This window comes from Haliotis asinina, chromosome 14 (genome assembly GCF_037392515.1).
Source record: "Haliotis asinina isolate JCU_RB_2024 chromosome 14, JCU_Hal_asi_v2, whole genome shotgun sequence".
In the NCBI taxonomy this organism is placed as follows: domain Eukaryota; kingdom Metazoa; phylum Mollusca; class Gastropoda; order Lepetellida; family Haliotidae; genus Haliotis; species Haliotis asinina.
Genome location: NC_090293.1, coordinates 55239197 through 55266680, shown reverse-complemented (window position 1 = coordinate 55266680; position 27484 = coordinate 55239197). Strand labels below are relative to the sequence as shown.

The 27484-nt window shown below is 41.2% G+C and overlaps 2 protein-coding genes across 2 annotated transcripts in view; one reads left to right on the top strand and one right to left on the bottom strand.

Annotated features, from left to right (window-relative positions):
- LOC137261182 (uncharacterized) overlaps positions 1–20455 on the top strand; it is a 35865-nt gene extending 15410 nt beyond the window's left edge. The window contains exons 3-6 of the mRNA XM_067798887.1: positions 10835–10987; positions 11880–11998; positions 12181–12359; positions 17516–20455. Of these exons, the coding sequence (XP_067654988.1) occupies positions 10835–10987; positions 11880–11998; positions 12181–12359; positions 17516–17642 (578 nt within the window). The 3' untranslated portion in view covers positions 17643–20455. The remainder of the gene's footprint in view (positions 1–10834; positions 10988–11879; positions 11999–12180; positions 12360–17515) is intronic.
- Positions 20456–24818: 4363 nt separating this feature from the next.
- LOC137261175 (leucine-rich repeat protein SHOC-2-like) overlaps positions 24819–27484 on the bottom strand; it is a 28897-nt gene continuing 26231 nt past the window's right edge. Inside the window, exon 18 of the mRNA XM_067798881.1 lies at positions 24819–26471. Within this exon, the coding sequence (XP_067654982.1) occupies positions 26439–26471 (33 nt within the window). The 3' untranslated portion in view covers positions 24819–26438. The remainder of the gene's footprint in view (positions 26472–27484) is intronic.

The following is a 27484-nucleotide window of genomic DNA, read 5'->3' as shown; positions in this document are numbered from 1 at the left end:
AAAGCTACTGGTTTCTTGAATATATATATGTCATTTATCACACCTACCAACCTTGCAGTCTATTAGAGATAGGGCATGCAATAAGGAATAAATAAACAATGCTTTTTTTTTCTAAATATCAAAGCTACTGGTTTCTTGAATATATATATGTGTCATTTATCACACCTACCAACCGTGCAGTCTATTAGAGATAGGGCCCGCAATAAGGAATAAATGAACAATGTTTTTTTTCTAAATATCAAAGCTACTGGTTTCTTGAATATATAAAGATGTCATTTATCACACCTACCAACCTTGCAGTCTATTAGCGATAGGGCATGCAATAAGGAATAAATAAACAATGCTTTTTTTTTCTAAATATCAAAGCTACTGGTTTCTTGAATATATATATGTCATTTATCACACCTACCAACCTTGCAGTCTATTAGAGATAGGGCATGCAATAAGGAATAAATAAACAATGCTTTTTTTTCTAAATATCAAAACTACTGGTTTCTTGAATATATATATGTGTCATTTATCACACCTACCAACCTTGCAGTCTATTAGAGATAGGGCATGCAATAAGGAATAAATAAACAATGCTTTTTTTTTCTAAATATCAAAACTACTGGTTTCTTGAATATATATATGTCATTTATCACACCTACCAACCTTGCAGTCTATTAGAGATAGGGCATGCAATAAGGAATAAATAAACAATGCTATTTTTTTTCTAAATATCAAAGCTACTGGTTTCTTGAATATATATATGTCATTTATCACACCTACCAACCTTGCAGTCTATTAGAGATAGGGCATGCAATAAGGAATGAATAAACAATGCTTTTTTTTTCTAAATATCAAAACTACTGGTTTCTTGAATATATATATGTCATTTATCACACCTACCAACCTTGCAGTCTATTAGAGATAGGGCATGCAATAAGGAATAAATAAACAATGCTATTTTTTTTCTAAATATCAAAGCTACTGGTTTCTTGAATATATATATGTCATTTATCACACCTACCAACCTTGCAGTCTATTAGAGATAGGGCCCGCAATAAGGAATAAATAAACAATGCTATTTTTTTTCTAAATATCAAAGCTACTGGTTTCTTGAATATATATATGTCATTTATCACACCTACCAACCTTGCAGTCTATTAGAGATAGGGCATGCAATAAGGAATAAATAAACAATGCTTTTTTTTCTAAATATCAAAGCTACTGGTTTCTTGAATATATATATGTCATTTATCACACCTACCAACCTTGCAGTCTATTAGAGATAGGGCATGCAATAAGGAATAAGTAAACAATGCTTTTTTTCTAAATATCAAAGCTACTGGTTTCTTGATCTGCAGTGGATACCCATTATCATCATACATAGTGTTGGGTACAACATCTGTGGTACTTTTTTTTTTCTTTTTTTTTATGGACCATTATAAATATTTGTAATTGTGAAAGAAAAAACAGCGATTTCAACACTTTTTATTTTGACCTGTTGTGTGAGATCTAAATGTGTCATGATCCAAGTGTATGGCTGTATCAGTAAATACTACCAAACACTAGGATGGCCTTTAGATGAATTGTTTATTGTTATGGCTGGGTGTTTCAAACTGCTTGGTGGTTGTAAACATCAGTTATGTTTTTTATACTCAGACCACTATAAATCGGTTTAGCGTCAAGTTTGGGGATTGAGCTTTGTGGATGGGCGGACAGACACATCAATGCGTATTGTGAAGTACTGTGTAGACTGTGATCCTCTGCCACTTTGTGGATGGGTGGACAGACACATCAATGCGTATTGTGAAGTACTGTGTAGACTGTGATCCTCTGCCACTTTGTGGATGGGCGGACAGACACATCAATGCGTATTGTGAAGTACTGTGTAGACTGTGATCCTCTGCCACTTTGTGGATGGGCGGACAGACACATCAATGCGTATTGTGAAGTACTGTGTAGACTGTGATCCTCTGCCACTTTGTGGATGGGCGGACAGACACATCAATGCGTATTGTGAAGTACTGTGTAGACTGTGATCCTCTGCCACTTTGTGGATGGGCGGACAGACACATCAATGCGTATTGTGAAGTACTGTGTAGACTGTGATCCTCTGCCACTTTGTGGATGGGTGGACAGACACATCAATGCGTATTGTGAAGTACTGTGTAGACTGTGATCCTCTGCCACTTTGTGGATGGGTGGACAGACACATCAATGCGTATTGTGAAGTACTGTGTAGACTGTGATCCTCTGCCACTTTGTGGATGGGCGGACAGACACATCAATGCGTATTGTGAAGTACTGTGTAGACTGTGATCCTCTGCCACTTTGTGGATGGGCGGACAGACACATCAATGCGTATTGTGAAGTACTGTGTAGACTGTGATCCTCTGCCACTTTGTGGATGGGCGGACAGACACATCAATGCGTATTGTGAAGTACTGTGTAGACTGTGATCCTCTGCCACTTTGTGGATGGGCGGACAGACACATCAATGCGTATTGTGAAGTACTGTGTAGACTGTGATCCTCTGCCACTTTGTGGATGGGTGGACAGACACATCAATGCGTATTGTGAAGTACTGTGTAGACTGTGATCCTCTGCCACTTTGTGGATGGGTGGACAGACACATCAATGCGTATTGTGAAGTACTGTGTAGACTGTGATCCTCTGCCACTTTGTGGATGGGCGGACAGACACATCAATGCGTATTGTGAAGTACTGTGTAGACTGTGATCCTCTGCCACTTTGTGGATGGGCGGACAGACACATCAATGCGTATTGTGAAGTACTGTGTAGACTGTGATCCTCTGCCACTTTGTGGATGGGCGGACAGACACATCAATGCGTATTGTGAAGTACTGTGTAGACTGTGATCCTCTGCCACTTTGTGGATGGGCGGACAGACACATCAATGCGTATTGTGAAGTACTGTGTAGACTGTGATCCTCTGCCACTTTGTGGATGGGCGGACAGACACATCAATGCGTATTGTGAAGTACTGTGTAGACTGTGATCCTCTGCCACTTTGTGGATGGGTGGACAGACACATCAATGCGTATTGTGAAGTACTGTGTAGACTGTGATCCTCTGCCACTTTGTGGATGGGTGGACAGACACATCAATGCGTATTGTGAAGTACTGTGTAGACTGTGATCCTCTGCCACTTTGTGGATGGGTGGACAGACACATCAATGCGTATTGTGAAGTACTGTGTAGACTGTGATCCTCTGCCACTTTGTGGATGGGCGGACAGACACATCAATGCGTATTGTGAAGTACTGTGTAGACAGTGATCCTCTGCCACCTTGTGGATGGGTGGACAGACACATCAATGCGTATTGTGAAGTACTGTGTAGACTGTGATCCTCTGCCACTTTGTGGATGGGCGGACAGACACATCAATGCGTATTGTGAAGTACTGTGTAGACTGTGATCCTATGCCACTTTGTGGATGGGTGGACAGACACATCAATGCGTATTGTGAAGTACTGTGTAGACTGTGATCCTCTGCCACTTTGTGGATGGGTGGACAGACACATCAATGCGTATTGTGAAGTACTGTGTAGACTGTGATCCTATGCCACTTTGTGGATGGGTGGACAGACACATCAATGCGTATTGTGAAGTACTGTGTAGACTGTGATCCTATGCCACTTTGTGGATGGGTGGACAGACACATCAATGCGTATTGTGAAGTACTGTGTAGACTGTGATCCTCTGCCACTTTGTGGATGGGTGGACAGACACATCAATGCGTATTGTGAAGTACTGTGTAGACTGTGATCCTCTGCCACTTTGTGGATGGGTGGACAGACACATCAATGCGTATTGTGAAGTACTGTGTAGACTGTGATCCTATGCCACTTTGTGGATGGGTGGACAGACACATCAATGCGTATTGTGAAGTACTGTGTAGACTGTGATCCTCTGCCACTTTGTGGATGGGTGGACAGACACATCAATGCGTATTGTGAAGTACTGTGTAGACTGTGATCCTATGCCACTTTGTGGATGGGCGGACAGACACATCAATGCGTATTGTGAAGTACTGTGTAGACTGTGATCCTATGCCACTTCCTTGCATCGATTTCACTCATATATTTTTTTGTTTGTTTTTGATTGCTAACACAACACTCAGAAATTCCTGCCAGGTGACAGGACATACATAACTAAATCTGAACCAAATAATCCAGTGACTGACATCATGAGCATGCATGTACACAATCTGGAGACAGTGACATGCATCAGCCCACCCACTAAGTCTGAAAATTCAATCCAGTCCATCGCCTCTTGTGATGAACATGGAGTGTTGAAGAACAGTTGGAAAAAATACATGATTTCAAAGACACCACTGACTTCAACATAAAGGCCTCATGTATTTCATGTGTGCTCTCTCTACATTATGGTCAGCTCTACCTTGTATAAATCCAGCCATTGTCTCCTCTAGACCCAGAGAGGTATTGCTATCACCACACTCATGTTATTATGTCATCTAGGATTATCTGAAAGAGTTGTTTAAACATAGACCAGGGTTATTACAGAATCTCAGTGTCCCAACACATCATCTGAAATTATCCATTGTCCAAAGTAGGCTCTATGAGACTTGTGGAAACATCTGAACGTGATACATATGTGTTGTTTTAGAGTAAGTGAGATCAACAGGATGTATATGTCATGTTTTATGAACATACTTGAAATTCTTGGTGATATCAGTGACTTTTTTTTGCCAGTTAGTATACTAGTAATCAGTAATTATAGCATGTCTTATGAAGTGTGACAGATTTATAGACCTAGGATTACAAAACATAGGCAGCATGTGAACACCAGTCAGACGTGTCACCAAGAACCACTCTTTTTACTAAATTACTAATCCATGACACCGATTATACCGCATGCTCTGTACTTCCTGAGGCTGGTGTCTCTGCCCCAATAAGTGACAATGGCTGAACTTTGCAGCGTAAGAACATAACCCTTATCCCTGCTCCAAGGCTTTGCTATATGATGAGTTCATGCATGTGTACTAATTATTTCCTTAAGTTGGCAGGTCTTGAAGGATGCCAGGCTTTTATGGGGACAACTTGTTCTTATTATTGATGTAATCTTGATTGAAATTGAAATAATTATAGTATTGTGGACAGTGCAAGTGGTTTGGGACATTGTTGGTTAATTGCAAGTCATTCCAAGCAATTCAGCTCGTATTTTAATGGGGATGTACATTGTCGTGATTGAGGAACTGCAGAGCCTGTGGATTCAAATGGCCCTGTTTGTATGAGGCTTTGATTTATCTGCAATAAACAGTGGGTTTGAGATAAATATAACTTCAGGCATTTCATGCTTCTTTGGCTTGGATGACCTGGTTACACTGTCGGTATAACTAAACAACATTTCATGTGTCTTGTGAACAATAATGCATCTGTCATTAAGTTAATAGAAAATATGAAAATCTTCATGTCACAAGATGATAGACACATCTTATTTAACTACATTCATCACAGGGGCGTTGGGGTAGCCTAGTGGTTAAAGCGTTTGCTCGTCATGCCGAAGACCCTGGTTCAATTCCCCACGTATGTGCAATGTGTGAAACCCATTTTCAATGACATCAACGCTTACAATATCATCAAATGATCCCTTTGTTCAAAAGCAAATGTCAAGACTTAGTGCTGGCACATAGGATTCCCAAACTTACAGGGCGTGTCGAGAGAAGGAGAAAATTTTGATTGAGAAAAATCAGCTGTTTACTGTGTCAATATGCTTAAATACAGGTCATGACAAGTGTCAGTCAAGTAAAATGACATCACTTCAAAATTATTTAATAAATATGTTCACTCAAGCATCCTTACTCCAGCTGACAATTTATTATCACAGGGCTGTCATTACACAGATAACTACACTTTCCTCTAAGTCAGTCACACTAATTATGTAATAAATATGTTCATTCACTGCACCGATAACTACACTTTCCTCTAAGTCAGTCACACTAATTGTGTAATAAATATGTTTATTCACTGCGGAGATAACTACACTTTTCTCTAAGTCAGTCACACTAATTGTGTAATAAATATCTTCACTCAGGCATCCTTACTCCAACTCATGGTACATCAGACCAATCTTCCTCTCCATTCCCCCTTCCAGCTTCTAGTTATATGGAGTGAAGGATTAGGAGGGTATTATTCCATATGGAATACTTACAGTTACCTCCCCTGCTTTATTGGGGTTTTTCTTATGTAGAGTAAATGGAACGAAAATTCTAACAATAGCGACAACAGATAAGACAAAGAAACTCCAACGGGTTCATGATAAAAATTAGGCAATATGGTATTTCTTTTATCTTCTGCTTAATCTTGTTCCCTCACTTAGTTCAAGGAGATATCAGGGGTAATGGAGGATGATCTGAACACATGTGGCGCTTAAAATGTTGAATAAAACATTTCAAGTGAGTAATTATTAAACAAGGGGTAGGAAATCTGAGAGCACAACCAAGTGAGGAAATATGAGTGTACCTTTGATGGTGGCAATATTTTATTTGGACATGAAAAATATTTTACGATCCGAAACGAGGGAAGTTCGTTGCCAACCTTTGCTCGCTTTGCTTGCATATAAGAGGACTTGTCATATTCTCTATGCTGCACAAGACGATTTGCGCTACAGTTTGCCTGTGGTCCATGTTATTTCAGATATTGCTACAGTCATGTCTGTCTGTTTGTCATCTACAGCTTGAAACACTAAACAGATTCAGTAATTCAGTCCCATGAAACTTCAACACATTGTATTCAATGTTTAGTGTAACTTTAATTTCAGAATTTTAGTCATTGTATATGTTTATCAGATAGTAGGTACACATGCTTGTACTGGACCCATTGCTATCAAACTTATTCATGCCTCTCTAAACAGGGACACATATCTCCACTTTCCTTGTAGCTTGTAATCTCTGTTGTTGAGCTGCTGCTGTAGGCGTTGGCTGATTTATCTAACACATTAGAGGCATCTCATATCACAGTCTAAGTAAACTTATCCTCAGTACTTTTCATTACACTCCACTACTGAGTCTAACCTTTGAGATTGACCAATCAGAACAGAGCTTACCAAATGGCGAAAGTGGACATTCGCACATACCGTTTAAACTTTTTATCTCAAAAAGGTTCGTACCCAAATGATTCCGAGTGCTGTATAGCGTACGCTCGCTTACAGGTGATGCCCAAGGTTTACGTACAACCATGACAACTGTGATTAAACAGTCGCTGAAAATGGTGTTTTTGGCAGTGTTCAAGGATGTCATCTTGCGGAAATATTAGCAAATGGTAACCATGTCAACAGAAAACCATAAGCGTATATACTGCAGGTCAAATAACTGTGTTATATGTGGATTAAATCTATTTAACCATCTCATGTTTGACTCCACGGTCATTGGTCGCTCAAAGGTTACCTGACGTGACCTTCTACTAGGTTTTGTTAGACTCAGCGGTGGAGTGTAACGAAATACACTGAGACTAAGTATAATTAGACTGCCTCATATCACAAAGTGATTGTGGATTAATGGGAACTAAATTTACAGCACCACCACACAAACTGGTAATGAGTGGATAGGATCTGAATTTACAGTTGCTAGATATTAAATTAGTTATGTTGATATTTGTAGTTTCTGAGCACCTCTCCTGTGTAAAGAAACAGAAAGCTGAATTTGAAATGATCCACAAGTTCATCATCGCCATGATCATTGTGGATAAACCTCATTAGTGACATGTTTTATTAAAGTAAAGATTTTCACTTTGTGGAATACTGTGCATTCATCTAAATATAGCTTCCCGCATGGAATATATCAATAATTTCTTGAGATGAAATATTAAAATTCATTACTTATTATTATCTATTATTTCTTCCAATGATAAACTTTGCCTTTAGTATGACAGCACCCATTATGGTTGTTGAGCAGTTGATTTGTTCACATCACAAGCCGTAATTACCTCGTCTACATGGGCTCATTGAGTGTGAAGGACAAGATTGAATATACATTCAGGCAGCAGCTGTGACAGCCTTTTGTCCTTTAACTTAGTAATACTTCAGTTGTTAATATGTCTTTAGAACAGACGGCCTACAACTACTACAGACAGCCTACAGCTACTACTGACAGTCTAGAACTACTACAGACAGCCTGTACCTACAAACAACCTACAACTACTACAGACAGCCTACAGCTACTGCTGACAATCTAAAACTACTACAGACAGCCTCTACCTACAAACAGCCTACAACTACAGACAGCCTACAACTACTACAGACAGCCTGTAACTACAGACAGCCTACAACTACTACAGACAGCCTACAACTACTACAGACAGCCTACAACTACTACAAAAGAGCCCACTACTACAGACAGCCTATAACTACAGACAGCCCACAGCTACTACAGACAGCCTGTGACTACAGACAGCCTATAACTACTACAGACAGCCTACAGCTACTACAGACAGCCTACAGCTACTACCCACAGTCTAGAACTACTACAGACAGCCTGTACCTACAAACAACCTACAACTACTACAGACAGCCTACAGCTACTGCTGACAGTGTAAAACTACTACAGACAGCCTCTACCTACAAACAGCCTACAACTACTGCAAATGGCCTACAACTACAGACAGCCTACAACTACTACAGACAGCCTATACCTACAGACAGCCTGAAACTACTACAGTCAACCTACAACTACAGACAGCCTACAACTACTATAGACCGCCTGTAACTACAGACAGCCTACAACTACTACAAAAGAGCCTACTACTACAGACAGCCTAAACCTACTACAGACAGCCTACAACTACTACAGATAGCCTACAACTATATAGACAGTCTACAACTACAGACAAAAGAGCATACTACTACAGACAGCCTATAGGTACTACATACAGCCTACAACTACTACAGACAGCCTGTAACTACAGACAGCCTACAACTACTACAAACAGCCTACAACTACTACAAACAGCCTAAAACTACTACAGACAGCCTGTAACTACAGACAGTCTGTAACTACAGACAGCCTACAACTACTACAGACAGCCTGTAACTACAGACAGCCTATAACTACTACAGACAGCCTGTAACTATTACAGACAACCAACAACTACTACAAACAGCCTACAACTACAGGCAGCCTATGACTACTGCAGACAGCGTATAACTACAGACAGCCTATAACTACTACCGACAACCTGTAACTGCTGCAGACAGCCTACAACTACTACAGACAGCCAACAACTACTACAGACAGCTTACAACTACTACAGACAGCCAACAACTGCTACAGACAGCCTGTAACTACAGACAGCCAACAACTACTACAGACAGCCTACAACTACTACAGACAACCAACAACTACTACAAACAGCCTACAACTACAGGCAGCCTATAACTACTACAGACAGCCTGTAACTACAGACAGCTTACAAGTACAGACACCCTACAACCACTACAGACAACATGCAACTACTACAGACAGCCTGTAACTACAGATAGCCTACAACTACTACATACAGCCTACAACTACTATAGACAGCCTACAACTACTATGGACAGACTGTAACTATAGACACGTCCTGACATTTCAGATTAAGGTGTGATTTCATAGTTCTTTACTACATTTGCTGCAAAAATATTGCATCATATTACAACACTGTACATTAACATTACAATTAATAGTTTGTATATTCTCGACATTTTGTGACGACATGTTGCACTTAACTGTGGTTTACGATTGTGTATTATCATGATGCTGTGAAGGTTTTTTTTTAAGTAGTTAAGTATTTCAATCCTATTGGAACTTCAAATGATATATACGCATGAAGATCCTGATTAAAATTGATCTTTAGTAACAAATGCTTGATTAATGGGATTGGGTGGTCAGGCTTACTGACACTTGTCATCCTATCCCAGTTGTGAAGATCGGTCCTCGTGCTTTTGATCACTGGATTGTCTGGTCCAGACTTGAATATTCACAGACAACTGCCATATATTTTGCATATTGCTCAGTGCTGCGTCAATCTATACTCACTCACTTTATTGATAAAATGACTAAATAATCAGGCTTGTAATTGGTGTCAGTTGTTCATTACAATGTGCATTACAGGCAGTTTCAATTTGTTGGCAGGAAATATTGTGATCAAGGAGGTCAGGTCGTAATATTGTTCTTTTTGTAAATATATCACACCTCATATACTTTGGTCAGCATGGATATCAACTCAGTAGAGGTGTCTGCTGGAGGGACCCTGAAACCTCAGCGCAAGGTGTGACACAGGCATTGAAGTGGGGCTGTCATCGGGGCATGTCTGAATGTGTATGCATATTCCCAACTGTAAAGGCATATCTTGCACCCCCCACCTTACTGCACCCTCTCCAGCATTCCTCACCTGCAGTCCCCCCAATCAGCCTCATCCTCACCTGCACTTCCTAGAGACCCTGTCCTCACCTGCAACCACACTCCAACTCCCCTTTCGCTCTACCCCCTTCTTTCTCCTCGTCTGCCCTCCAGCCCCACCTCCCCACATCATCCTCATCTTTTTCCTCACCTGCAGTCCCCAGATACCTCACCCTCACTTACAGCCCCCACTGACCTCATCCTCACCTGTGGTCCCCACAGACCTTGTCCTCACTGGCCTTGTTCTCATTTGAATCCAAAGTGTGCAGACACCTTCCTCTTGGGGATTGAGGAATTATCTTGCCTCACATGTCAGCTGATGCAGAACTAACTGAATTGAACTCAGTATAATACAGACCATTTAATCAGTGTTGTCTTATCGTTAACATGGGATTTTACTTGTTACGTACACCTTGACTATTCTCCCAGACATATATAATGCTTTAACCATCCATGGCTTAGCAGAGGAATCAGTGCTGCCTGACTCGGTGCTAAAAGTGAATCAGTTTTGGAGGACCACAGCTTACAAGATTGCAGGACTGGTCTTTACCCTGGACGACATTGAACATGGGGTGCTGAGAGGTAGGTCTTGACCCTGGATGACACTGAGCATGAGGTACTGGCTGAGGGGTAGGTCTTTCCTCTGGATGACATTAAACATGGGGCGCTGCCTGAGAGATAGGTCTTTACCTTGGACAACATTGAAGATGGGGTGCTGAGAGATAGGTCTTTGCCCTGGACAACATTGAAGATGGGGTGCTGAGAGGTAGGTCTTATTCTGGACAACGTTGAACATGGTGTGCTGGCTGAGGGGTCTTTGCTCTGGATGACAATGAACATGGTTGCGAGTGGTAGGTCTTTACCCTGGATGACTTTGAACATGGATTGCTGAGGGGTAGGTCTTTACACTGGATGACATTGAACATGGGGTGCTGGCTGAGAGCCACGGTCTTTACTCTGGACAACACTGTGCATGGATTTTTAGAGATAGGTCTTTACTCTGGACAACACTGAACATGGGTTGCAAGAGGTAGCTCTTCACCCAGGATGACATAGAACATGGGATGCTGGCTGAGAGAAAGTTCTTTACTCTGGGTGACATTGAACATAGGAAGCTGAAAGGTATGTCTTTACCCTGGATGACACTGAACATGGGGTGCTGACTGAGAGATAGGTCTTTACTCATAACACTGATCATGTGCCCAAGAAGGAAGAAGGTTTATGTGTATTTTTGTGTAATTGATATATGAAGTTGAATATTCTAATACCCTGAATTTAACAAAATTGTTATTTAATATATAATGTTTTTCCTTGCTTTGACTGCCAAGGTTGAGAACACTGCAAGAATCTTCATGACTGAATCATTCCATCGTAATGCAGGAGCCTGCTATCAGTTTAATGTAGTAAACATTTCATTTAACAGATGTACCTCTACAAAGTGTGATAAGAGTGATAGTGGTTGATTTCTTGCCAGGCAACAAGGCGCATCCTGCCTCCACAGAACTACCGTTTGGTCCAAACGATCCCCGCTTGAAGTACAAAATGTTGACAACTGACCCACGCATACACTTTGCATTAGTGTGTGGGGCTAAGGTAGGTAACTCTTGACAGACTTTCTTTTAGGAAACATCAGGGAGATGAACTTAATTCCCACATATCCTGATAAATTGACCAGCCGGAGTTATACATGTGGTGTTTGTCAAGCGGAGTTAACTGACTTTTGTGTTACAGTCTTCAGGTGTAGAGAGAAACAGTAACTGAATATTCTGTTGCAGTCATGCCCAGCTATCCAGGTGTACGGAGAGGACAACCTGGAACAGGCACTGGAGGGAGCCAGTAAGAACTTCTGTAAACAAGAAGTGTCAATGTTCACGGAGACTGATGAGATCTGGTTGTCCAAGCTCTTTCAGTGGTATAGAGAGGACTTTGGCAAGATTGACACAGATGTCATCAGGTAGGGATACAAGGATTGTGTTAGTAGCTGGTGTTGTAGTAGTGGTAGTAGTAGTTGGTGGACCTTCTGGTTTGTAGTAGGTGGTGGACCTTCTAGTCTGTAGCAGGCAGTGGACTTTTAGGTAAAGGACTTTCTGGTCTCCAGTAGGTGCAGAACCTTTTGGCCTGTAGTAGGTGGTGGACCTGGTCTTTAGTAGATGGAGGACCTTCTGGTCTGTAGTTGTTTTTTTTTCTTTTTTATTTCCCCATAGATATAATGTGCAGTATGGAGTGCACAGCAGTGTGCAGTATGGTGCAGTATGGAGTGCACAGCAGTGTGCAGTATGGAGTGCACAGCAGTGTGCAGTATGGTGCATTATGGAGTGCACAGCAGTGTGCAGTATGGATTGCACAGTAGTGTGCAGTATGGAGTGCACAGCGGTGTGCAGTATGGCACAGTATGGAGTGCACAGCAGTGTGCAGTCTTTAACAGTATTGAAATATGACAGGGCAAAGTTTGTACTTTGCATGGTAAAGCGATGAGTTTTGTAGTACGAAGTCCATCACATGATGTAATAAAAGTACAGTTTCATGTAGCATGAAAGATATTGTATAACACAGTAGAGTATAGAGTGTTTACGGTATAGAGTACTTCACATGACACAGCAATGTATACAGTTCTTTACAGTATGCATCACCTTGCACAGAAGTCTATACAGCTCAAGTAAAGAAACATCACAAGACATAGTATTGTAAAAAAACGAAAAAAGAACACAATGCCTTACAGTATGAAACACAACGCAAAAGTAGAAGCGATGACCACAATTATTACTGTACAAAGTACATCACATGCTGTATTAAAACACACAGTTCCCACAGTATGAAGTAATCTCATGGCATATCAGTGTACACAGTTTCTGTAGTATGAGATACATCACACTGCATAACAGTCTAGTGCAACCCTTGTAAGGAATACACCGGACATGGTCTGTAGTTGTTATTGGACCTTCTTGTCTGTAGTCATTGGTGGACGTTCTGGACTTTCTGGTCTGGAGTTTTGGGTGAACCTTTTGGTTTGTAGTAGGTGGTGGACATGGTCTGTAGTTGTTAATGGACCTTCTTGTCTGTAGTCATTGGTGGACGTTCTGGACTTTCTGGTCTGGAGTTGTGGGTGAACCTTTTGGTTTGTAGTAGGTGGTGGACATGGTCTGTAGTTGTTAATGGACCTTCTTGTCTGTAGTCATTGGTGGACGTTCTGGACTTTCTGGTCTGGAGTTGTGGGTGAACCTTTTGGTGTGTAGTAGTTCAGGACGGGACCTTGTTGTCTTTAGTAGTTGTCAGAGCTTCTGGTCTGTTGTAGATGGTAGACCTTCAAGTCTGTCGTAGGCTGTAAATCTTCTTGTCTGTAGTATTTGATGCTCCTTCTGGTCTGCAGTAGGTGCAGAACCTTTTGGTTTGTAGTAGGTGGTGGACATGGTCTGTAGTTGTTAATGGACCTTCTTGTCTGTAGTTGTTGGTGGACCTTCTAGTCTGTTGTAGTCGGTACACTTTCTGGTCTGGAGTTGTGGGTGGACTTTCTGGTCTGTAGTAGTTGATGGACCTTCTCATCTTTAGTAGGTGTCAGATCCTCTGGTCTATTGTAGATGGGAGACCTTCAAGTCTGTTGTAGGTTGTAAACTTTCTTTCTGTAGTAGGTGAAGGAACATCTGGCCTGTAGTAGTTTGTGGACCTTGTGATGCGCAGTATGTGGTGGACCATCTGGTCTGTGGTAGTTTGTGGACCTTGTGATGTGCAGTATGTGGTGGACCATCTGGTCTGTAGTAGTTTGTGGACCTTGCGATGTGCAGTATGTGGTGGACCATCTGGTCTGTAGTAGTTTGTGGACCTTGTGATGCGCAGTATGTGGTGGACCATCTTGTCTGTAGTAGTTTGTGGACCTTGTGATGCGCAGTATGTGGTGGACCATCTGGTCTGTGGTAGGGGGTGGACCTACCATTTGTAGTCCTAGGATTCTAATTTAAAAATTAAACGAGACTTACCTGTAAGGTGAAGTTTGATTTAAATTCCACTGACCTATGAAGTACTGAGGGATCACATGAGATGCGCGCAATGCTCAGACGAATCAGTTTTTAACGTAAAAATATGGTACTGAATTATTCTTGGGTGTGGAGAAAGGGTGGGCATGTGATCCCTCAGTACTTCATAGGTCAGTGGAATTTAAATCAAACTTCACCTTACAGGTAAGTCTCGTTTAAATTCCACCTCCCTGCTCCGTACTTCCGGAACCGCATGAGATATTTAGAGTCAGGACCATATTTTTAACCAACGGATACAGTTTATATGCAAATTTATTAGAATACACGTGTCTACTAAATATGCTAAAACATCATCACAAATCGCAAACAACTTTGTTTGCTCAGTTACTAGTTTCTACAGATTCTGTAATGAGTTTCCACACCCTAAGTGGTATGGCACAAATTCAAAATGGATTGCCCAAATTGGCCATGATTCATCACCGGTTTGTTGTAATATTGTCTGAAGACACAGTCTTTACTCCAACCTGCTGTTCTTAAGATTGTCTCCAAGGGCACCTTAGATGATGCAGCTGCACTTGTTGCAGCTGATCGCACACTATGTGGGTTAAAGATATTTAGATGCATGCCGCTTGTAACACAGTCTTAATCCATCTGGCTATAGTATCTGTAGTGGCTCTTTTGTGTGGCTTTTGAATGGTGACGAACAATTTCGTCTCCTCTAATGTGGCCAGTTCTCTTCAAATAGTTCCTTAGTAAAGTCACTACACAGAGATTTGGGTCTGTGAAACCTGACAAAGTTATTTCTGCTTGATGGTATGCAGGTCGGGATTGTTTCAGTAAATCTCCAAATCTTATTTTCACTAGATTATCTCTAAGCTCTACATTTCTGTAGTCGATCATATGAAGAAACTGCACTCTCTGTCCAGACAGCAGCAGCAATAACATACACAGTTTGTGGGTCACTGTCTTAAGATCATCACCCATCATGCTTTGCAAATGTCTCAACACTGCTGAAACATCCCAAGTGACATTGTACTTTGGCAATGAAGGGCGCAAATTATAAATTCCCTTCTTAAAACGAATTACCAATGGGTGTTGTCCAAAACTGACATTCTTGAATTTCACTACTGCAGATAGGGCTGAACGAGCCGAGTTAATAGCCGAGTAGCTTAATCCTTGTCTGTACAGCCCTTCCAGGAATGCAAGTGCCTCATTCACAGCTGGTGACAAGGGATTGACATTCCTCTGATGACAAAAACACATCCATCTCTTGAAATATGTCCCATATTGCTTGTGGGTAGAATCCTTCCATGACTGCAGGATGATGTTAGCAACTGGTTCCTGAATGGCTTGACTTTTGAGCGCTTTCCTGATAACTTGAATGCTGATAGTTTCAATTTTGGATAGAGGGGATGGATGGCTTGTGGTTGACTTGTCAGCGATAGGAGAGATTTGGACTTGGGAAGCAACTTGAGACAATCTATGGACAATTCCAACAGCTTGCTGAACCAGTTCTGGGTTGGCCAAATGGGACCAATCATCAATGCTTCGTCCACTTCTTCTACTTGAAGCTTCTGCACCACTTTCCCAATTACCCTGAATGGACAGAAAATGTAATTGTAAGTCTCTCTCCATGACATATAAAAAGCATTCACAGCATCTGCACCTGGGTCAGGAAACCAGGAAACATATCTAGTCAATTGATGATTCAGTCGTGAGGCAAATAAATCTATATTAGGTGTGCCAAACACTTCAGTGACTTTCTGACATACTCCAGGATCTAACATCCATTCTTTATCATCGGTACTATTACGAGAATACCGGACTGCTTCACTATTATCTACTCCTGGCAAATAAACTGCTGTCAACCAAATGTTCCTATCCTTCCAGATCTCCTCGAGATACTTTCACAATTCTGTGGTCGTTTAAAACATTTCCATGACCTCCTTCAGTTTGGTCATGTTTGGTGGTTGGCGCAAACCAGTGTTTACTGTTGTTGCCAAGTCGTCTCTCACCCCGTCAGTTGTTTCTTCGTCATGACCGAAGAAATCTTGAAGCTGAATAACCATTTGGTTGACCACACTCATGTCATCCTCTTGTGCAGTGTCTTCTTTCGAGCATTTGTTAACCAAAGATTCAAAACAATCTTCGTCATCCGTATCGTCGCCATTTTGATTTGTCTCACTTTGTTTACTTGTGTTCGGGAAACTCCATGCCTCTTCGGAACTTCCGGAACTCGATGACTGGCCGCTAAATTTAGCCAGGGTCGAGCTCAGTTGCTGCATGATGCTGTAAGCATGCGATTACATAACTGACCTGATTAAAGCTTCCAGCGGGACTGGGATTGACCCACTGTCCAAGGGCTTGTTTGCCATGTCAGCAGAATTATCACTTAATATGTCATCCAAGGCCATTTCAGAATTGTCACAAGCCCTTGTAATCAAAGGGGGAGCCGTGGTGTCTTGGTCTCCCACAGTCTCTGTCAGACTTTCAAATACATTTAGGCGATGCGAAGTGTTGGCGGTGCCAGTCTCACTTCTGTTTTCAATCCCCCGTGGGGCAAATTCTCGAGGGGTAGCCATTTTGCTCACCACGGCCAGTGGCCGTATATGTGTCCCAAAGTCTTAAACTTGTTCTCTGCTGACAGTCACAATGACGAATTCGTCAGTTTGACTGGTGATCTTTCCTACAAGTGTTCAACACAACGATGAAACCGTAAATCCAGTATAGATTGTGAAATAGAGCGAATTCTTCTGCACAGTTGTCACACATCTTACCAATTCCAAAGCGCTAGCGTATTGATTCGTCTGAGCGTCGCGCGCATCTCATGTGGTTCCGGAAGTACGGAATAGGGAGGTGGAATTCTGAATCAGCCTTTGTCTATTTTGTTTGGTGTATTCTTTTAAAAGGGTGCACTGAATGTGTAATCTCAGAGTAGATGGGTAATCCTGTTTGTATTCTCACAGATGTGTGATCCGTTGTGTATTGTCCATATGTGGGTGATCCTACGTGTAGTCTCCTTGTACCTGGGTGATTCATATGTGTTCTCATACATTTTGGTCTGTGGGATTTCTGTTCTTATGTTAGTGATCCCATGTGTATACCCCATGTAGATAGGTTATCTTGTGTGTTCTGTTTTCAGATGGGTGATGCCCTACTTGGAGCCCAGCATTCAAGACAGAGCCAACATCCTGCTTTTCAAGCTGGAGACGCAAGGAACAGTTGCCATCAAGTTCAATGATTATGATTGGTCACTCAACCGTTCATGATAGTACATCTCTGAGTGGTTCCATCTCTGCATTTTGTCCCAACCAATTATGTTTTAAAGTCAGCAATATCTGTGATTTCTGCCTACAGTTGCCTTTGCATAACTTCCTGTATGCTTGTTCCCATGGTCTTTCCGTCAAAACCTTAATCTTAAGTGTGAGGTGACCCATCTAGGCTAGCTAACATTCATAGCCCTACAAACTTTTTAAGCCCATTCTTAACGCATTGGCTTCGATCAAAGTTAAGAATTCTTAGGGATACAAACTTTTCAAGAATTAAGGGCACAAGTTGGGAACTTCACCAGTGTGGGTTGTCTTAAAGGCTAAGATTACTTTCAGCATATAAGGATAGAGTACATGTAGTTGCTATTGTGGCTGGCATGTGTCTTGTGTCCACATACGTCAGCCATGCTGTATCAGGATGATAGATTCATGACCACAGCAGGCAACAGTACCAGGCATGGGTATCAATGACAGGGTCATGCAAGCATTGTCTTGTTTCAGTGTCAGTAACAGATCAGGACTGCTGGTAGTGCAGGCAGTATTGACAAAGCTATTCGTTGATGGGCTCTTTTTGAATGTCTTAGGTGGATTTAACAGGGCATGACAAGTTCCAGGTCATTAGATGGAAATATATCACATTTCATCTGACTTTTTCAGAAAGTATTTAATCCTTAACCTGCTTGTAATTATACCTTTTAAGACCGGTTCCAGTTAGAAAATGTTTTATGGTTTATGGAATGCACTATTATCTTGTGGTCAGCTGCCAGATAACCAAACATCAAAGTTGATATTGTTGTGTATCTTGGCACATCCTACAACATGAAGTACTAGGGCTTGTCTATCTAAGGTCAGGTCATCCTTGAAGTTACTATGAAACACGTCACATGCTTGTATTACCAGTTACTGACTACTTTTGAGCTGCTACTTGTAGGGATCATTGCGGTTTGATTATGTTACTGCAAGTGTCTACAAACACATGGCTGATAAGTATTCAACATTCAGTCAGACATAGACATCAGAATATTATGTTGTAAACTGTATTCACTTCCTACAGGTATGGCTCAGTATTTCATTATTTCTTTCTTTCAGACAAATCTTGCTTATCACACACAACAGATCACTCGTCAGTATTGGACACTGCCATGCTGGCTTCCACAATTATCTGTCACCATGGCAACTGTTGCGGAGTAAATTGGAAATGGGATGGTTCATGTTCTCTTCCTGTGACATAATTAACATTCATTTTATTAAAGTAGCAAGCATCAATTGTTCAGAATTTTAATTCCATGTCTCTCTGGTCTGAACAAAAGTATTAAAGAAACATCATTTATCATTTCATCTTTGAGATTGTAAATCCAAATATTCTGCCCCAGTGCTGGGGGAAAATTAGTGAATCGTTTGAACTTTGATTTCACAGGCTTTTCTTCATCATGGTTTTGTTTTTCAACTTTATAGGTTGAATTGGCATTTTTGATGATTTGTTCTGCAAAGTTATGTGTTACTTTGCATGTGACCTTTAAAGACAACTAAACACTTACCAAATCTTGAGGTATTTTCATTTCTGGACATTAAACATTAATTCAGTAGAGGTGAGCCACTGTATTCTAGCATTTAGATCATGTTACCGCCCTGTTAGCGACAGACAGGATGTATGTGTGATTCAAGTATTGATGTTGAGTGCATCTTCAGCCCCTGGAATGTGCACCTGCTGTTGTAAGGTAAGGGCAAGGTAGTCATGGGAAAATGTTTCCCACTATGTTATATTACAAATGTAGGACTTCAGCTTACATAGACAGGTCCCTTCAATGTACAGTGACCTGCTGATGAGGTATTTGAATTCCCAACATACTGATATAGCAGAAAAACAATGGGGTAGCCTTGCAGTTGTCATTCTGAAGACCTGTGTTCCCCACGTCAGTCTAATGTGTAAAGCCCATTTCTGGTGTCCCCCACCATGGTATTGATAAAAAGCAGCATAAAACCATACTCACTTACTCACTCACTTAAATTCCGCCAAAGTTGAACAATTCTTACCAAATACTTGCAATGTGTGAATATGATACAGTCATACAGCCAAATGAATCGCTGCACAGGTTATCTCCCCTTCTCCTTGAGTCCTCAAAGTTCAATAATCTTGATGCTGTGAAGATTGTCCAGCTTGTGCAAGGAACAGTAGCACTTCATCAGTGTTCAGTGCTAATATGGCATTCATTTCACGTATAGTTTACTCAGTGTTAAGAACTGAAATATTCAAGCACATGGAGCTAAGAATGTGGATTATTGTCACTTCAATTTTAAGGGAAGAGGTCTTTCATGATTGTACTAGTTGTTGAGATGTACTGTTTTTGTCGATTGTCATTGGGGCTGGGATATTGTCTATATATATTAAAGCTTCATTTTGTTATGTTTTTATTTTTATATATTGGTCTGTATCATGCATTTTATGTAATCTATGTTTAAGCTCTGTTCACACTTTTATATATGCATTGTTCCAGTTGCTATCAACACTTTAGGTGTGGTGGCAAGGTCACAGTTTTCTTACTGCCACTGTCATAAGGCGACAGGTTAAACTATGTACAAGACCACATCTGAAGGTATTGGGATGATGTGGAGGATCTGGACCACTTCCTATCTAAGGGCACTATGGTTGATTAAGCATTTATTGGCACTGTGTGGAAGTCTTCCTGCTTCCTGGTGTGTACTAACATGCAGTACAATCACTTGATGCCTGTGTGATCATGTGATTCATATATATTCAAGCACAGACTTGCTGAGACAATAATCACCTCAAAAGATAATAAATATCTGCCTATAATAGCCTTTACACTATGCTTGATCATTGTGCCGATTCCATTTCAGATGGCTGGAGGCACTTTCCATCTCCCTCACACTGAGTACAGAGGTTCAGTGTTTCTTATTTATTTATTTATATTTTTTTTCGTAAAAAGTCACTTGCCAAAGGGCGTGTGACTTAAAGTAACTTGTCCTAATATTCCACTTGCACTGATTTTATGACATAATCATGAGGAAGTTATGAAAGAAAAATCATGGTATTTGATGTGAATGTTTCCTGAACTAATCATCTAATAAGTCATAAACAGAGGGAAAGATAACTCTACTTTTTATCATTGCGAAATTTAATAGCTACATTTTGAGCAGATATAAAATTAAATCCAAGTTTATTTGCAGTTTGAAACCATAAGCGACAATTATGTAGTAGGTGACAGACAAGGAAGATACCATTATTTTATTGCCTGAAATGAAAACTGACTTATCCCGGGCATCAGGCAATAGGATTTTTTAACCCTTGCGAGTAGTTCGGCTACAATTCTAAACATGATTCAACAGAATACGAAAATACCAGATCACTAGTATATCTTTAAAAAAACCTCAATGTTAAGAGTTTCAAGTGTGACATGCTGCTAAAACACCAGTGTCATAGTACCCAGCTACTGATAGTGAGATCAACTCATGAGAAAACTCTGATCTCTTCCATGGTAATGTACCCATGAAGATCTGGGTTAGAATTGATCTTCAGAAACCCATGTTTGTCATAAGAGGTGACTAACAAGACTCTGTGGTCATGCTTGCTGACTAGGTTAACACGTCATTGTATGCCAGTTGTGTAGATCTGTGCTCATGCTGAAATGTTTGGTCCATACTTGATTATCTACAGACTGCCACCATAGAGCTGGAATACTGCTCAGTGAGGCATAAAACTACAGAAATCACTCAATCCGTGGTAATGTTACTTTCTGAAGATTCTGGGGGCTGAGCCACTCTCATATACATGAAGGTTTTGTGTCACGGGCTAACAATATGGGGTTAATGAACAACAGAGTCACAAGAAGTGATATTTGACATAGCATAAGTTTATTGTTGTATATGTACATCTCCAGCATACAGCCTGGGGCAGCCTCACTCCACCCACACAGGACCGGGGACAACACTGGCAATCAGTATGGAACATAGCAGATGATTGGCTCAAACCTCTCTATCACATGGTTCACGAGCCAATCACTGTAAGATTTTAGCACTCTTTTGATTGGCTGAGATCAAACCCAATGAAACCCTTTCTCTGATACCAAGCACAGGGTGAAACACTCACACAACAATTCTGTCCTTAGTAACCTTGTCCAAGGACAACATCTTAAGAAATAAAATATACAGTGCCCAACATTCAGTAAGGATGATGTATTACAGACTTCTATTAAGTCAGGACACAACTCGTACCAATTGTTGCAGCACGGTCTGGCACCACCAGGCTGATGAGACACATTTGTGTACCCTATCTGAATTCCACCAAGACAAGCAGGTAGGTTCTAACACAGTGAATGGCAGTCATATAACACTTTTGTCATCCTTCAGAAAATATGACTGAAAAGAATGAAATGAATTGTTTTGAAATATGATATGATATTTTAGCACTTTTTGATAATGACACATTATTCAAACAATGACTCGACTCACTTTGTAGTAGCACCTCCCTCCCTCTTACCCTTCAAATATGGTTCATGGCAAAACCTTTTTAATTTAACAATTTTCGTAAATGTATCTTATAAATAATTTCAAACTTTTGCTTGAGAAAGTGTATGAGGTCCAGAGTGCCGTATATGCTAAGGGCCTGTTTTCCAACAACAAAATCCCACTTCAAGTTAGGAACAGACAAAATGTTAATTGCTCATCCTACAAACTGACTCAGCAATAGTACCATGCACAACTAAACACCAGACAGCATTATGAAAACAGCAGGTTACAACACAGCACATACTGTCTACACAGGCCACCATCACAGGGCAGCACAGCTCACCAACACAGAAACAGAAGTACTCGGGACTGCTCTAAACAAATGTCTTGCTTAACCTTTGTTTAAGTCCTTCCACAGGAAATGCTTACAACATTGAGTCCTGCAGTACAGGACACAATGTTGGCACAAACATCCTGACATCCTCAATGTTCACCTGCACCCACGCAAGAGCCTTCACTGTCTGAAAAAACATCCCAGCCTGTACAGGTTTACGACAGCTCTCCAACACAACCACCCATAAGCTATTACTGCCTACATCCTGTACCCTGTCCACCACACCAGCATTCCATGATCTTGCCTACCATCAGAACACATAAGATGTATTTCCAGTAGGTGAAATAATAATGATCCTATAACAGGCACTAGTTGAGGCATTACCTGCAATTATTGATCCTAGATTACAATCCATACATACACCTGTAACAACAATAACTCAACAATGTAATCACTACAATGATAATTTCACACACAGGCAGCAGGGAAGAGGAAACCCCTCCCAGACATCCAGTCGGCACTCATATGGCAATCTTACATTGGGGAACTCACTGACACCTAACTGCCCTGTTTCCTTAACCCTTGTCTAGAGGACATACTGGATTAATGTTTTGGCTAATTCAGTCATAGACATCTGGTTCATTATCACCAACAGTTTTCAGTTGATTGTATGATTTACGAACCAAAATGAACAGTCAAAAGGTATTGGCAGATATTTTCCAAATAATGTTTTTAAAAAATGTGGTCAAGGAAGTTGATACACTTTGTGAGGTAATGGGTTAGGTGGTCAGTTGGCAGGCCACAAAAGGAAGGTAATGGCTATTGTGGAGCTATGACTGACCTACCAAATGCCAGTTTAGACAAGGGTTGAAACTGGGCTGTCAGTCAACGCCTGTGTCTGGGCAGATGTAGTGTCTGTCGTCCATGATGCTCCAATCTCAGGATGTGTCTGAGTTGAGATTGCAGTGACACACTCAATGACTCAGTTCATATCTCAATATCAAGCCTTTGATATTATGAAACAACATGGTACATAAAAACCAGATGTTTGATTGTAAAAGGACAATTTCCAGCAAAAGAAATAGACAGTACCCAAACTAAAACATTCAACATACAATAGTGGCTTCAGCCACTGAAAATGTATTGAACTATTTTGTTGTATACCATTTTATCCCTGTATATATTTCTATCACTGGGTGTTGATACAGGAAGCTGAGAGATGCATCATGGCACCAAGCATACACACTGGGATAACCACAGCCACTACAGAAGGAACCACAGTTCTCTAGGCACTCAGCTTGTAGGGAAACAATGCTTTTCCTACACTGCACAAGCAGGGAACAAAAGACAAAAGTGGAAAGTGCAATGTACACATAACATTATGAGCTGCAGTAAATGCCGAGTCCAAGGTTACCTCATTATTTTTCCACGGGAGTCTCACTATAGAGTCAGGTCTCACTATAGAATTACGTCTCACCATTAGTTAGATCACACCAAATAGAGAAGTCTCACCATAAAGTCAGATCTCGCCACAATAGAAGGTCTCATCATAAAGTCAGATCTGATCACAATATTTTGGTTTCGCTAGCAATATTCCATCAGAAACAAAGCTCCTTGTTCATAGAATACGTTTAAAATGTTTTTGTCAGAACTCTTAATTTTTCAAGCAATTTGCTATTTACTTCCATGAACGTTTATGAATAAGTAATTGCAATTTTTGAGGAGTAAATATCATTTTGTATAACCTGACTTGTTAAAATAATTAACTCTCCCATATATATATATATATATATATATATATATATATATATATATATATATGCATCTCCTTAGCAAATGTTTCTAGCAATTGTCATATTGCCATACATTTCTAAATATTCAGCATGGAGGTCATGTGACTATAAGAGCAAACCCCGGGCAGTGGCTAAAATTATAATAGTATATGTATACATAGGCATTGATACTATTAGTTAATGCTGTTGCAGCATTTGTGTGCCACGATGAATCATACACTAGCTACTTTATTTAACAGAGTAACATATGCAAGGCATTACAGACATATTGGTTTATAAGTGATTCTTGTACTCCCAGATTTGTAATTAATTCAGTAATTGTGATTTTTTATTGGGCAAAATACGCAAATACGCACCTTATCTGGAGCAGTGTTTCTATAAAATGATGTGAGCTTACATGTTGCCAATGCATCGCAGTCACCTGCGTGCACACATCACATGGTGACATGAACATCCCAGACACCTACACACCTGCATCACTGACACCTGCAGACACAAAAGAAAACCAAGTGCTATGGTGTTAGAACCTACGCCAAAATGTCTCACACTCAATGCAATAAGGAAGTTGACTATTCACATAACTTGGTTTTCCTTCATCTTTACTTCTAAAATGCCTCTCAAAGAACCAGTACACACACAATGTGCACACATGCATCATCTTGCAAAGGTGACACAATAACATCCTTGTATGCGACTTGGGTGTTTCTCCATCATGATGCTTCAGTGAACCCAGGCTAATCACTACAACAGTTGATCAGGTCTAGGAGGGTCCCTTGCCGTTTCATACCCTGTTTCAACAAAGATGAAAAGCAAGACCAGTGAAGAAAGCCGAGACAAGCTGTAACAGGTGATACTGCAGGCCACCAAACATGAACACAGGACAGTTGTCTTACAGCCACAGGACTACACACACCCAAACAGAATACTCAGTAAACCCCAATTATTTCTGCTAACAATGGTTTGAGCACTCTTTTACATAAAATCAGAAAACAGAAATTTCATTATACCATGTAACATACCTTCTTGCAGATGCATTGTCATGTATAGATATATAGCCTCTATACACACAGCCTTTCAGTACAAGCACCTCACCTTGACATTGTCATGTATAGATATATAGCCTCTATACACACAGCCTTTCCGTACAAGCACCTCACCTTGACATTGTCATGTATAGATATATAGCCTCTATACACACAGCCTTTCAGTACAAGCACCTCACCTTGGCACCGTCATGATACAAGCACCTCACCTTGTCACCGTCATGATACAAACACCTCACCTTGACACTGTCGTGCTAGAAATATCTCACCACGACAGTGTCCAGATACAAGTATCACACTGTGACAGAGTGTCGTGACAAAAATATCTCACAATGAAACAGTGCCATGACACAAATATCTCGCCATGACACAGTGTCAGGATACAAAATATCTCACCGTGGCTCACAATGTCATGATACAAGTATCTCACCATGGTACAATCATCTCAACGTGGCACAGTGTCATGATACAAGTATCTCACCATGGTACAGTGTCATGACAAGTATCTCACCATGGCACAGTGTCAAGAAGCAAGTATCTCATCGTGGCACAGTGTCAAAAAGCAAGTATCTCATCATGGCACAGTGTCAAGAAGCAAGTATCTCATTGTGGCACAGTGTCAAGAAACAAGTATCATACCACAACCCAGTCCTACAGTGCATCGTTAGTCTATACAGCTTGAGAGACACTGTGTAATACTTGAGAAGATAATATGCTGTCAACTGCAGGGGCCTGCACAAGTGAGTCATCAACGCCTGTCCCTCCCACCCACCAACCCATCAAATCCCACCATCCATACTGAGTGACCACTCTCAGACCCTGTGTCCTCATGAAAACAACTGATATTTTGGTTAGCAAGTTGTACATGTCATTATGGGAATAACACCACAGCCTGCCGCCTCCAACGAGTAGACACAGCCTAACAAGTCAACACTGGTCCAAGGGAGACAATTTGCACTTTCCAAGGGGAAATAATCACAGATTTCTTCACATTTCCTGGAGAGTCTTGCCAACATGAAACATAAGCTTTGGGTATAGGACCACCAAGTGGTAGGACCAACAAGTGGTGTTGGCCAGCAGTCAATATTGAATTGCCCCGTATACACAGTGACCAACACAGCCTCTCCACCAGCTCCATGTGCTGTTCCTGGGTCAGTTGTTATGGGCAGTATGGACCCTGAAGTTTCAGGTACTGTGGACAGATATAAACCCTCATAAGACATGTCATCTCAACACAGCACAGTAATTCAATGAGGCAAATGGATTATCATTATTATTAATAATTATCACTGACAATGTCATGTGATGTCAACGTGAATCTGGATGCGGTCAGGAATATAGTTGTTGACTTTGAAGTGAATATTAATGTGGCTGTGGATGTCCATGAGAATGTGATTGAGGACGTCCATGTAAATGTGGTTATGGTCGTGGACTTGAGTGAGGGTGTGGTTGAGGACGTCCATGTAAATGTGGTTATGGTCGTGGACTTGAGTGAGGGTGTGGCTGAGGACGTCCACGTAAATGTGGTTATGGTCGTGGACTTGAGTGAGGGTGTGGCTGAGGACGTCCACGTAAATGTGGTTATGGTCGTGGACTTGAGCGAAGGTGTGGTTGAGGACGTCCACGTAAATGTGGTTATGGTCGTGGACTTGAGTGAGGGTGTGGTTGAGGACGTCCACGTAAATGTGGTTATGGTCGAGGACTTGAGCGCGGGTGTGGCTGAGGACGTCCACGTAAATGTGGTTATGGTCATGGACTTGAGTGAGGGTATGTTTGAGGACGTCCACGTAAATGTGGTTATGGTCATGGACTTGAGCGAAGGTGTGGTTGAGGACGTCCACGTAAATGTGGTTATGGTCGTCGACTTGAGTGAGGGTATGGTTGAGGACGTCCACGTAAATGTGGTTATGGTCATGGACTTGAGCGAAGGTGTGGTTGAGGACGTCCACGTAAATGTGGTTATGGTCATGGACTTGAGGGAGGGTGTGGCTGAGGACGTCCACGTAAATGTGGTTATGGTCGTGGACTTGAGTGAGGGTGTGGTTGAGGACGTCCACGTAAATGTGGTTATGGTCGTGGACTTGAGTGAGGGTGTGGCTGAGGACGTCCACGTAAATGTGGTTATGGTCGTGGACTTGAGCGAGGGTGTGGTTGAGGACGTCCACGTAAATGTGGTTATGGTCGTGGACTTGAGCGAGGGTGTGG